Raw genomic sequence first — 13,810 nt, forward strand, 5'->3', positions numbered from 1 at the left:
AGATAACGGTATTGTGATTGTCCCTTTACACTAACAATGTCGTTTTTATAAAGCTAGTTGTGTATTTATTCGTAAATGTGGCATTGTTTGTCCTCCATAACGGGCCACTAGTCGCCTTCCGCTGACATACATTATGGGAGCACGGTGAGGGTGTGGACCAATCAGCCGGCGCCAACTGGACGCTGTCCCCGGAATGCTCTGTTTCCGTCCAATCAGAGACGAATGCGTGGAGGACTCCGGAACGAGTCGGACTTCTCGACCAATGAGGTGCTGGCGTAGCGTGACGTGGCGCCGGAAAGACCACACTGATCGTTCACTTTACCGGCGTCTGTGCAGAAGCGGCTGCGGTCCATGAGTGCGGAGTCTCCCTGTCCAACAGCGGTTAACCGGGCGGCATTCTGAGTGTTTATCCTCGCAGAAATGTTGTGTTTGAGCGGGTTGTCGGTGGCGCTCGCCCTCGCTCTCGTGCCGGGTTCCTCCGAAGCCTTGAAGGAAGGAGACTGTGAAGGTAGGTCCGTGTGCTAGCTTCAGTTAGCTTAGCTACAGCGACCAGGGTTCAACAACTTTTCAAAGACCTCCACCCGAAAGCGGTCTAAAGTCCACTGCCAGGGTTACCGTGGCGAAGGGAGCGGAGCTGGTGTTTACAGGGGTGTCACTATTCCAAAAAGAGGGGGGAGGAAGCATCCAGAGCTAATGTTCCCGTGTTACCAGAATAACGAGCTTCATCACTTCCAGTAAACCAAAACTCACCTGCAGACACACCTGGCAGCATCCTGTGAGCGCGAGCCACAGACGGGATATCTGCAGGCTGACACAGAATCAAACATCAGGATGTAAAAGTCTGAAGCTTCACCTGTGAAATGGTTGGATTGGCTGTTGTAGCCAGGTTGGAAATCACCTTAAAAAGTGACCTTGTGTTTGAGAACATGTAAATGAAGTGTAAAAACCAACGAGCCTTAAAGTCAGGGGCCTATCAGGACCCCAGTTTGTGCCACAAAGTGAGTTTTTTTTTAAGTCTAATATCTTTGCTCATATTTATAAATAGTCAGCATCAACAGGATGTGCCAATAGGTTGGATATAAAATAAAATGAAGTGTTTTGCAGGTATCATTATGACTTTATAACTATTGTACATACTGTTCCACATTATAAACAAGCCAGTCCTTCTTGGCCACTTAAACTATCTCAATATAACTGTTATGTTACATTTGTTCTACTTCCTGCTGCCCTCTTGGCTTGATCTCTCTTTTTAATGTCAATGAGAGTTTTACATTTATAAATAAAGAATATATTAGAGTCGCTTTGACAGAGACTGATGGAGCTTCTCTGTTTCTATCAGGAGAGGTGTGTTTGACATATGGTTCAGAGGTTGTAGGCCAACAAGTCATTTACAGTAGTTTAAATACTGGAAATCACTTTTTGACCCACCAGTGGGAATCATCCTGAGGTCTGGTGGTGGTCTAACTTAAATAAAATAAGCTCTTTTAAACCTTATTTGTGTTTTAATCAGCTCTGACTGGATATTCTAGACATGCAGGTTTTATTTCTCACTGACTGTTGAATTTAACTTTCAGTCTCCCAGCAAATTCCAATTAAAGTGCGCAGGGTCTTTTCAGAAAGTCTGCGAGTGTCAGTATTTGCATCTAGTTGTTCTCCTTCATTCCTGATATGGAATAAGTTGTTTCTATCGTAAATCTCTGCTGCTTTCAGTTACTCTTTCAGGTTGCAGACGGCTCCGTACGTCCGTTGTCATTTCTGTATGATGACAGACTGTTTGTGAAAAACATAAATCTAAGTTTTTATCTGACAAAGTGTCAAATTCAGTTTTTATTCAATGAGGGAAAAAATGAATAAGAAGTCGTCACATTTTAAACATCCTAATTATTTTTTAAATAAAGGAAAATCTAATCTATATATAGATTGTACGGTACTACATATTTAATAAGATGAGGGACTTTGTTGTGACTGGCTTGTGTTTTTCTTTCTACACAAAGATTTAACCGCTCGTCGAGTTGACTTTTGTTTTCCTGTTTCAGTGTGCGTGACCTTCCTGGGGAAGTTTTATCAGTCGCTGAAGGACAAGGATGTAAAGTTTAACAGCGCAGACATCGAGAAGGCGCTCACGGCGAGCTGCAAAGACACCAAAGGCAAAGAAAATCGCTTTGTGAGTAAAACGCGTTTACATGTTTCTGGAAGCTGGAGGTGGTTGGATCGATTAAAATGAACCTGAGCTGGAGATTCAACATGTCAGAACAGGTGTGTGTGAATGAGAGTGAGGAGATGAAATGTTAGAGAGGCGAGGCTGAGATGGTTTGTGCAGAGGAGGGATGGTGGAAATGTTAAAGATTCATGGATGTAGTGAAGGAGGATGTGCTGAGATGGAGGCAGATGGTCCTCTAAGGTTTTGCAGTACAAGCTACAGGAATGAGTGTGATTAAATGCCCCCCCCCCCCCCACAACCATAATCCTGGTCAGTTAAACGAATTATTCAAATTTTATCACCATGGTTTGATGTCACCTGCCACAGCCCGGGTGTCAGGATCAGCACCTGCAGCTCTCTGATGTGGAAAGTGTCTGTGAGCTGAATCTTTTTTGCTGGTTTTCTGACTTTCAGACTAGTTTTCTCCTGTTTAAACACCCAGACAGTGCAAGTCAGGGGTGTCCAAACTTTTTTCACTGAGGGCCACATACATAAAAATATAGGAGGGTCTGGGCCACTTACTAGAAATTAGATATATAACCTTAACTTTAGTGTATTAAAGTTAGAAAAATCACTTAAAAGTGGTCGAATATGTTATATTGTTGAATATAATTAAAGACAAAACTGCCTTCATCACAGCTTTCCATAAATAGAATAGAATAGAATAGCCTTTATTGTCATTGTACAGAGTACAACGAAATTGGAGTGCCACTCCCTTGGTGCAAGTTTCAATAATAAATATAAATGTAAAATATAAAAAGTACAAAAAAAACAATCGTAAGTACTCAAACAATAGTATGTACAATATATACAGGATAGCAGCATAATATAATGACAGTATGAATAGCAGCATAATATAATGACAGTGACGGTATGGAATAGGTTCAATTGTTTTTGTGCTTATTTACTACGGTGGTAGCTCTGGGAAAGAAGCTATCCCTGAATCTGTTTGTCCTGGTTTTATGTGACCTGTACCGTCGGCCTGACGGTAATAGTTCAAACAGTTGGTTGCTGGGGTGAGAGTAGTCCTTGATGATATTGCCAGCTCTGCTGAGGTACCGAGAGTTTGCAGTGACCTCCAGGCTGGGCAGAGAGCAGCCAGTGATCTTCTGGGCTGTGTTGATGACCCTCTGCAGTACTTTCCTGTCTGCAGCTGAGCACCCTGCATACCATGTTGTTATGCCGTACGTTAGGATGCTCTCTATGGTGGCTCTGTAAAATGTCACCAGCAGCCTCTCCTCCAGGTTGTTCCTCCTGAGCACTCTCAGAAAGTGGAGACGCTGCTGGGCCTTTTTAACCACCGCTGTAGTATTTGCAGTCCAGGAGAGGTCATCAGATATCTGCACGCCCAGAAACCTCATGGAGTGTACCCTCTCCACACAGCTCCCGTGAATGTAAAGTGGGGCCGGGTCTGCTCTGCCCTTCCTGAAGTCCAAGATAAGTTCTTTAGTTTTCGTGGTGTTCAGTTGGAGGTTGTTAACTGAACACCACTCAGTCAGTCTGTTGACCTCATCTCTGTAGTCCGACTCCTCCCCCCTTGAGATGAGTCCAACCACTGTGGTGTCATCCGCGAACTTTATGATGGTGTTTGAGAGATGGGTAGGGGAGCAGTCGGATGTGTAGAGCGTAAACAGGAGGGGACTCAAAACACATCCTTGTGGAGACCCGGTGCTGAGTGTGATGGTGCTGGACCGGTGGGGGCCGAGTCTGACAGACTGTGGTCTATTTGTCAGGAAGTCCTTGATCCAGAGGCAGATGGGGGTGGAGAGTCCCAGGTGAGACAGTTTCTGGACCAGGATCTCCGGGTGATATGATTGAATGCTGAGCTGAAGTCCAGAAAGAGCATTCTCACATAGCTTCCTCGGTGCTCCAGGTGACTCAGCGCAGTGTGGAGCGCTATGGTGATAGCGTCCTCGGTGGAACGATTTTTCCTGTAGGCAAATTGGTGGATCTTTATTGATTTATTCAGAAAAAGCTTTGGCAGCTCGTTCTCACAACAGCCTCAGATTTCTTCTTAGACAGAAGATTTACAGCACAAAGAAAAACCAATAAAGATGGGACGGGTACATTTCAAGTTTGTTGTTTAAGTTATTAGGCTCAGCAACACACCTATGAACGTTCGTTTGAAACCATTATCGACATTAACAGACTGAACTGGACTTAATAACAGGAGTGCATCATTTTAGTAAATTCTTCTGGTGAGTATCAGCTGCGCTGGGTATGTAAATCGGGCCATCCAGCTGCGGTGCTGATTCGACGCCACTCGTGCCAAAAATCCGGACAAATGTTTCTTGATCAAGGAGCAGATCTGCATCAGATGAGATCAGCTGACTACGTGTGCGTGCGCTGTGCACAGCGGTGTGTGCTCTGTGTGTTAACAAGAAAAACGCATATAAGAAAGTGGTGCACAAAAGCAGAGTAGTGACAAGACTCATGCGTATTATTGATATTTGAAGCATGTGCACATGCATGCTTATTAACACACGGGTACTGTGGAATATATTTTTAAAGCGCTCATGCTCTCGTCCACTCCCCGCAAAAAAATAGCAGCTGTGCGGCGTCTGTGGCATCGGTGCTCTCATCGCATGCAATGGAGTAAAAATCAAAAGCGCAGCTTCATCAGACAGCTGCAGTTTAATGTTGGCTGACGAGTCTCCAGTGCGTCGCACGACTGGATTTCTGGACACGCTGACGTTGTTGAAGTCCTGCACTTTTTCCGGGCTCATTATTTCGGTGACTTTAATGAGGCCGTGTTTTATGAGGTCTCCATCTGAAAAAGGCTCGCCATGTCTCGCGATGAGTTGGGCGACCTCACAGCTCGCTATTGGAGCCTTTTCCTGGACTTTTTGAGCACGAAATAAATACTGCTGCTGACCCTGCAGGAGAGCTACGCTTTGCTTTAATTTCTGCTCTGGCTCAGCACCAGTGTCGGATGCACAGGCCTGATGTTTGGTTTCATAATGACGTCGTACATTATCCTCTTTCATAACTGCCACAGTTTCAGTGCAGATCAAACAGACACACTTCACCTTGAGTTCTTTGAAGAAATCTTCACTCTCCCACCGTGTCTGAAATGTTCTGCACTCACTTTTCTACTTTTCGCTTCTTTGGTTCTGCCATGTTTAGTAACTTGGGGGTAAATTTCTTCTGTGATGTCCTTTTTGGTGGAGCAACTGCCTTGATCAACAGCAGCTCCCCCTGGTGTTAAAACTAAGAAGTGCAATGCACTCAAGCAAAAGTTGAAGTGTGGCCATATTCTATTCTATTTATGAAATTACTTGCGGGCCAATTAAAAATGGATCACGGGCCGCAGTTGGTCCGCGGGCCGGAGTTTGGACACCCCTGGTGTAAGTGAATGTGATCGCAGTTTATATGAAAATGTTTGAGTTCAGTCATGTTGTGTTTGGGCAGCTTGCCACCACTAGGGGGTGCAGCGCTGCTCCCTGGGACAGAGACCTTCCTGTGTTTGGTTTTTGTAAATGGACTCTTATGATGAACCGTTTGAAGCAGACGTTTTCTATTTTAGCACGTGACGCAGCAGAATCCAGCAGAGTGACCGAAGCCGCTTGTGTTTCATTCGTCTTTAACTTTTTGATTTCTCCTCCCTGTTCTGTGTTCAGTGTTACTACATCGGTGCAACGAGTGACGCGGCAACCAAGATGATCAATGAGGTTTCCAAACCGCTCAGCTACCACGTCCCCGTGGAGAAGATCTGCGAGAAGCTCAAGAAGAAGGACGGCCAGATCTGTGAGCTGAAATACGGTGAGGAGGGAAGAGTGCGGATCTTCTCGCCTAACAAACGGTTGAGCCCCACAGTTCAGGAAGTCAACAATAATAATAAAAAACAATAATAGTAGCTTAGCTGGTGTATTATTTATAGAATTATATTTTATTTATAAACCAGCTTTAAGAAAATACGTCCTTTGTTTGATACGTGAAATCATCAATTTAACTGTGGCTGATCGATGAGTACCGACCCTTCAAAATAAGAGCGGTGAGTGTCTGAGATCATTTAAAAACGGCTGACGTGAATAAACTGTCGCTCACAGAGACGGCGCAGCTGCTCGTAGACAACACGTGGACTCATGAATCCACATGAATCAGCCGTGCTCTGATTATTTCAGTCTTATTGATTTTTTTTTCTTGCTTTCCTTGCAGATAAACAGTTGGACCTGACCTCAGTGGACCTGAAAAAGCTTAAAGTGAAGGACCTGAAGAAGATCCTGGAGGAGTGGGGCGAGTCGTGCAAGGGCTGCGCTGAAAAGTCCGACTTCATCCGCAAAATCACAGAGCTGATGCCCAAGTACGCGCCGGCAGCCGCCAACGCACGGACAGACCTGTAAAAACATAAATATATGGACTCTGATCAGACTGCAATCCAGCGCAGAGAAGAAGGCGGAGCGGGAGTTTTGTTGGGCATGCTTGTTTTGTTTTTTTAATATTTGAAGAGGCAGTTTCAGAAGTATAGATGTTAGCGTAGTCCTGATCTGTACTTCTAAGTGAGGGAGAGCCAGCAGCAGCTGTAGTTAATAATCTTCACAGTGACTGCCTAAATAAGACCTCCAGTTTTCTTCACCACATTGACTCGGATGTTTATAAATTCTAAGTGTGTGCGACTGAGCCGTGATGAGGGAAATTCAAACAGTAAGAGGAGCCTGGAGTGACCGAGGAGCCAAACATGGAGAAACCTGTAACGAGTTACCTGTACATTTATGTGAAGATCAAAACAGGAGCTGCTGATGGAGAATTCGGCTACTTTTCATTTGTCTAAATGTCAAAAAATAATAAATCCAGACTAAAATAAGATGATTGGGTTTGGATCTCCTGATCGTTGCCATCGTATTGGTTCCCAAACAGGTGCTCAGAGCGGCGTTTCCTTTAAATTGGGGAAAATACTCAGATACAGAAAAGATACCAGAGCTAGGCTCATGTGGCAGAGAGGAGGAGAACACGGGGAGATGATGTCACCTGGAAGTTTTCCTGAGGAGGAGACGTTTAAAGTTTCTGGTCGGAGAAGCTCCTCCCACAGATCCCCTCTGACATGAGCTCCGCTGTTTCCATGGTGACTGCAGGACGGGTGGATGTACTGAGACTTGTGGGTGATCCTGACATACTGAGTGTTTGTTCAGCTCCACCCTGCCGTGATCTGTTTCAGGAAAGCTGCAGTTTGTGTTTCTGTTCTCGTTAGATTGAAGGTCTCTGCAGAATCGTCCCGTCACCTTCTCGGCCAGTGAGAAAGCTCCGCCTCCCTCAGGTTAAAATGACGGTTCAGGCCCCTCCCTCCCTCCTCCACCATCCTCTCTGGTGTCAAGTACAGAAAAAACCCTGCTTTTCCCTGGAACGTTCCCACTTCTACTGCGCTGTTTGGATCATTTGTACTTGCCGCTCGGGTTTGTTAGGATTTACGAGTGGCCCCGGGTCGAGTGCGGCGCTGGACTTCACGGCTCTTGGAAAAAGATTAGCACAAAACTTCAAACCACCGATGACAAGTGTGGGTGACTGTCAGCAAAGCAGGAAACTTTATTTAGGATAATATTTAAGGGTTTTTTCTCTTCAATTTCTAATAAATAAATACAGTTTCTGACTTTTTTACATCCACCTTTGATGTCGCTCACTCAGACACTTCATGTGTTCGTGGTCCCTAAACGTTGGGAAACAACCATTTACCGTGTTCTCTCTCACATGTGGTGGAACTGAACTGCCCCTCCACTCTGGACTGCGGCGGCGTCTCGATGGACGCTGGATGAAACTTGTTTTGTTTGACATAAACGGATGACCTGTAGCTAAAGGTGGTGATAAAAGCTGTGTGTGATGCTTCATATGAAAAATGAAAACTTAAAATATGCTGTTGTCTCACAGTGACTTTTCATGTAAGGCAGTGTCATTTGTTACAACTGTACTATTCTACTTTTTCATTAAAATATGAAAAGCTCCAGGCCCTGCTCTCTGTGATGCACTCACACCTGTGTAGCACTTTGTCTACGTCTCACACTCCACACCGCTGCTTCTGAAAAAGCCTAATGCCTGCCTTTGGAAGGAAGCTGGAGGAAAACCAGTCACAAGCAGAAAAACATGAGTTTGTTCTTCTCTCCTGAGCATGATCGAACACTTTCCACTGACTTAGTTTAAAACATGAAAGCATTTCTCTCATTAGCTATGAACTACTACTCCCTGTATCACTCCTGGATATTTGGGAATACGCTGGAAAATTACCCCCCAAAATGTCTTTATTTCAAACAGAAAATTACAGAACAAAGATCTTGTGCACATCCCAACAAGCAACAAAGCAGAGAAATAAAGGTGCATGAATGATATAAAGTATTGGCCACAAAGAATCGCCATTTTTAGTGATACTCATGAATGTTGTAATTGCTTAGTGGAGAAGAGAGAAAATTAAATATAAAATCCAATAAATATGTAAGAAGTGCAGTTTACAGCAGGATAAAATTAGCCCCGACTTTGTATTCCATAATAACGCGTCCGGCGTCATGACGTCCGCCACGGTTGCGTCATCACGTCTCCGCCCTCCAGAGGGAACGCGCACATTCCTATTGTCCAAGATGGCGGCGCTGGTGCAGACCCTCCGACGCTGATATGTTTTTAACCGACTTTGTGCTCGTTTCTCGGCGTGTGTGCGGTCACCCAGCGGCCCGGGGAGAAGCGTGTGTTTGCCGTAGCTGCCGTCTGCAGCCTCAGCGTCGCTAACAGGCCTGGACTTCGCTGCCCGGGCCCGGATTCCCATCGCAGGCTCCGAAAAGTTTGAGCTCCATCATCCTTTGAAAATGAAGCGGCAGGCCGGGAGAGAGGCGAGCCCGTCCAGGGCCGCCGCCAAGCGGATACGGGAGCGGGAGAGTGCGCGGAGAGAGGAGGTTCCACCGCCGCCCCCACCGCTGGCCCTGCTGCTGGCAGACAGCCGGGGATACCACCGCCGGAGCCGCAGCCGCGAGCGGGAGAAGCCGCGGCTCCGGGAGGAGCGGGCTACCGCCCTGGAGCTCCACCACCGGCACGAACTCAGCCTGCTCGGCCGGCCGCCCCTCCGCACCGCTGCGGCCGAGCTTCCAGCCTCCCGCCCGGGCACGCTGGAGTACAAGACGCTCCTCATCAGCAACCTGGGCTCGCAGGTGTCAGACGAGGACGTGGAGGACGCGCTATTCCACGAGTTTAAGAAGTTCGGGGACGTCAGCGTGAAGCTGTCGCACACCCCCGAGCTGGGCCGGATCGCCTACGTCAATTTCCGACACCCGGAGGACGCCAAGGAGGCCCGGCACGCCAAGTCCTCCAGGTTAGTGCTGGGAGATCGGCAGCTTAAAATCGAACCCATGTACGTGAGGAGGCGGAGCGCCACGCCGCCCGACGTCGGGTATTTACCTGTGCACGCGCCCTACCCGTACCGACAGCGCTCCCTGTCCCCTCCCGTGCCCGGCGTGAGCAACATCAGGGACCTCCGGGCCCGCCACTACGCCCTGGAGCAGCTGGGCCTGAGCCGGGAGAGGGAGAGGCTGCTGGATTATTACGGCATGCTGGATGAGCGGGGTCGGCCCTACGGCTTCCCCCCCATGCCCGTGGTGGAGGATTTAAAACCTGAGGACGACCAGAGGGCCACCAGCAACCTGTTTATTGGAAACCTGGACGGTAACGTCACAGAGGCCGAACTCAGGAGGGGCTTTGACAAGTATGGCATCATAGAGGATGTGGTGATTAAACGTCCTTCACGTGGGCAGGGCGGGGCTTACGCTTTTGTGAAGTTTCAAAATCTGGACATGGCGCACAGGGCCAAAGTAGCCATGCAGGGGCGGCTGATCGGAGGCAACCCCATAAAAATTGGCTATGGCAAAGCCAACCCCACCACCCGGCTGTGGGTGGGCGGGCTGGGGCCCGGGAACTCTCTGGCCGCCCTGGCTCGGGAGTTTGACCGTTTCGGAAGCATTAGGAACATAGACTATGTGAAGGGGGACAGCTTTGCTTACATTCAGTACGAGAGTCTGGACGCCGCTCAGGCCGCCTGCACACAGATGAGGGGCTTTCCTCTGGGGGGCCCCGAGCGCCGCCTCAGGGTGGACTTCGCCAAAGTGGAGGAGAGCCCCTCTCGTCCGTTTCCTCCTGGCTACCAGCCTCCCGTGGCGCTGCCCTCTCACTACGACCTGCTCGGGGAGGCATACAGCCGCCATCGCAGCCTGGAGCGGGAGCTGAGGGGGGCCAGGGACCGCCTGTCGCCGCCCTCTCACAGCCTCCTCTCCCTCCGGGAGCGGGAGAGGGCCCTGCTGGAGAGAGACTACCCCACCAGCCCCACACGAAGCCTGGAGAGGAGGACGGCAGGCGTGGAAGCGTTCGGGAGGAGCGGGCGAGGAGCCAGGAGCCGCAGCAGGAGTAGGGAGCGCTGGCTCAAGGAGCGGGAGGAGAGGAGGAGCCGGAGAAGAAGCCGGAGCAGGAGCGTGTCCGCTGAGAGGCAGACGGAGGAGCGGGAGAAGGAGAGGGTGAGGTCCAGGGTTCGCGGTCCACTAGGCACCGTCTCTCCTGATGCGAGCCCAGACCGAGCTCGGGTCAGAGCGCCGGACTCCACCACGGAGCCACGAGACCACTCCCCTGACAGCGGCGGAGGGGTGCGGCACTCCACCGCAGCCACTGCTGCCAGTGAAGAAGATCCCCCGTCTGGCCGCCACCACAGCAAGAGGTCCTCCAGCGACCACGTCAACAACAACAACAACAACCACCACCACCATCGAAACAGCGAGATCATCACCACCGGCTCCCCCGCTGCCATCCACACCAACACCACCTCCCCCCCGAGCACGCTGTCTGAGTTCGCCCAGACGGCGCTCTCCAAGACGTGGCACGGCTTCTTCGCCTTGAAGAACAGTAGTTTCCCCACCGACCTGTACCTGCTGGAGGGCGGGGCGGCGTTCTTCAGCGCCGTGATGAAGGACAGCCCGAAGCTGCAGAACCAGCCCAGCCAGCTAAAGATCGCCCAGCGGCTCCGCATGGACCAGACCCGGCTCGACGAGGTGTCGCGCCGCATCAAACTAGGCCGCCCGGACAACTTCGCCATCCTGCTGGCCCTCCAGGGCCCCGTCGACCGCCAGGCCCCCGCCCCCGAGCCGGGCCTGCAGGTGCGCTTGCTCCGTCACCTGGTGACGTACCTGCGGAACAAAGAAGCTGCTGGAGTCGTGAGCCTCCCCGCTGTAAAGGAGGGCGCGCCGGGGGCCATGCTGTACGCCTTTCCGCCCGGCGAGTTCTCGCAGCAGTACCTGCAGGCTGCCAAAAGGACTGTGGGTAACCTGGACGAGGAGCACATGGTTATTGTGATCGTCAATGACACTAACTGAACCTGCACAGGTGTGAGCGCAGAGGAATACTTCCATGTTGTTTTTAGACAGAAAAGCATTATTATTGTTTTACTCAGTATGTTATGAATGAAACACGGCGAGCTACACTACGTCTGCGGCGCCCTCGGGGGCTCGTGGAAAATGCGTTATTATAAAACACTTAAATGAGGCTAAAACGCTGCACGCAGGCAGTGCTTGGTCCCGGCAGGAAGTAGAGTTTATTGTGGAAGTCGTATCGTGAGAAATGCCCGTTTGTTACACGTGTCCGTGCGATTATAAACACGCCGCCGCCACCTTATCGACGGGGAAACTTGACCCAGCCGACTGCCAGACAGAATAAAGCAGGAAAAATATTACAATAAATATTCACTTCTAATAAGACATAATCATGAAGCAGTGAACCAAAACGATCTTAAAGGTCACGACTAAAAAAAGTCCGAATTAATACAGAAACTGGATGTTTGACTTGTTGAACACGTAAAACCAAAGTTTAATATTAAAGTTAAAAAAGTCAAACTTTGCTGTAAAACCACAGCATAAAAATTATCTTTAAAAAGTTTGATCATTATTTCTATAAATTATTGTGGTTTATGTGTCAAAGGTACAGAACATAAAGTAGGATGTTTAAATAAAAAAGTGAAGTTTTAGATTTGGAAAGTAATGTTTCTAAAATCCATGCGTCACTTTGATATTTAAGATTAAAAGCACATTTTTGACTTCATGTATTTCTGTCCTTATCTTGAATGTGATAAAGGCCACGCCCCCTCAGAGCTCAGGTGTCGGCTGACCCCGCCCTCATCCTCTGATCACTTCAGTATCCTTAAATGATGAGAAAATACAATACAAACAGGAAACAGACAAAGGTCCCCTTCAAAACAAAAGCTGCGCCTTTTTAAACGTGTGCTTCAAGAAGAGCAGAAGCTCAGAGATAAAATATTAAAGACAAGAACACAAAAAAACCCTTTTTTCATGATTATCTGGAGTCACGATAACGGAACAAGCCGACGTTAAATCATCAGAGTCTAAAGATTTGAAATGTATGGATTTTATATATAGTAGTAAAATGTAAAATCTGATGTTTCTCTCCAGACTTTCACATCTGATTGACTAAACTGAGGCCTCATCTAATTTAATTCAAACATTTTATTTTTATCAAAACTGCATTTTACTCCTTTTTGACTTTTAATATCATTAGATTTGCTTTGAGAATCATAAATGTGACGTCAGGAAGCACGTTTGGTTATTCTACTTCATAGTGTTCTTATTGTTTGTTAATGATGAGGATTTATTTTAATAATTACTGAGGCTTTTTCTGCTTCGTGCTCTTCTTCGAACTGCTCAGTTTTCACATCGTCTAGTCGCCGCCAGCTGTTGAGCACATCTGCACAAGTAGGACACTGAGAGCAGGAAGTACCCTCAGACTAAACTGTCATTTCTCACGATACGAGTACACACACTTATCGCTCAGAGCAGCACTTTTTCTATTCTAAGCTGTTACACACAACACTAAACCCCGACAGGAGTCTTCGTGCGCTCTCTGAACTGTACCGAGCTGCCCCGAATGTCCGAGCCGAGCAGCACCGGGTGGTTTTATTCAGAGTACTGTAAACCGAGGGGGAAGCGGCACTTTGTCTCCCCCTGTTGGCTTCTTCTGGGACTTTTTTTGGTTAAGTGAGGCCGGTGGATTCCCAACCCTCCGTCCCCACCGCTGTAAAGTTCATGTTAGTTAGTGTTTTTATCAATTTAAAATCATTCCAGGTGTTTTGTTTGGAAGCTGTACGAGTGTGTTCGATGTTGCATGCAGGAAAAAAAGTTTGGTTTTGTCAGTCAACAAAACAAAAAGAAACGCCAGCTTCTCCAGGAAGCTGCTGATGTTTGATCATATTACTGGTTTTATATTGTACACATTTATACCTTTTATTGGATTTTAATACATCAGTCCATCTGTTATCCACACCTGCTTCTTTGTTTTTATGTTTTCTCCCTTAAATTGTCATTTTTCTGGTCAATTTTAGTCAAATAAAACCTTTTAACCAATGATTCAAGGGCTGATTTTAAGACCATTCAGATGTAATGAGTAAAACAGTTTGACACTAAATTATGTGAGAGGTGAAAATGTGGCGGAATAAATAATGAAGCCAGTAAATTACAGTAATTAGAATAAACAGTTGAAAAAGTAAAGAAGCTTTGAGTTGAGCTGAACTGAGTTTCTTATACAGCTCGATGGTGTGAGAGCGACTCGGTCCGTGTTTATGCTTTAATGATGATGAAGAAAAGCACAAATATA

At 47.7% G+C, this 13,810-nt stretch overlaps 2 protein-coding genes across 2 annotated transcripts; both read left to right on the forward strand.

Annotated features, from left to right (window-relative positions):
- Positions 1-290: 290 nt before the first annotated feature.
- Positions 291-8,133, forward strand: manf (mesencephalic astrocyte-derived neurotrophic factor). Its single transcript, XM_026166554.1, has 4 exons — positions 291-508; positions 2,037-2,164; positions 5,821-5,962; positions 6,359-8,133. The coding sequence occupies exons 1-4, from the start codon at positions 421-423 to the stop codon at positions 6,541-6,543; spliced, it is 543 nt and encodes a 180-aa protein (XP_026022339.1). The 5' UTR covers positions 291-420; the 3' UTR covers positions 6,544-8,133.
- Positions 8,134-8,199: 66 nt separating this feature from the next.
- Positions 8,200-13,563, forward strand: rbm15b (RNA binding motif protein 15B). Its single transcript, XM_026166553.1, has one exon. The coding sequence runs from the start codon at positions 8,983-8,985 to the stop codon at positions 11,521-11,523; it is 2,541 nt and encodes an 846-aa protein (XP_026022338.1). The 5' UTR covers positions 8,200-8,982; the 3' UTR covers positions 11,524-13,563.
- The last annotated feature ends 247 nt before the right edge of the window (positions 13,564-13,810 follow it).

Source organism: Astatotilapia calliptera, chromosome 5 (assembly GCF_900246225.1).
Source record: "Astatotilapia calliptera chromosome 5, fAstCal1.2, whole genome shotgun sequence".
Lineage (NCBI taxonomy): Eukaryota > Metazoa > Chordata > Actinopteri > Cichliformes > Cichlidae > Astatotilapia > Astatotilapia calliptera.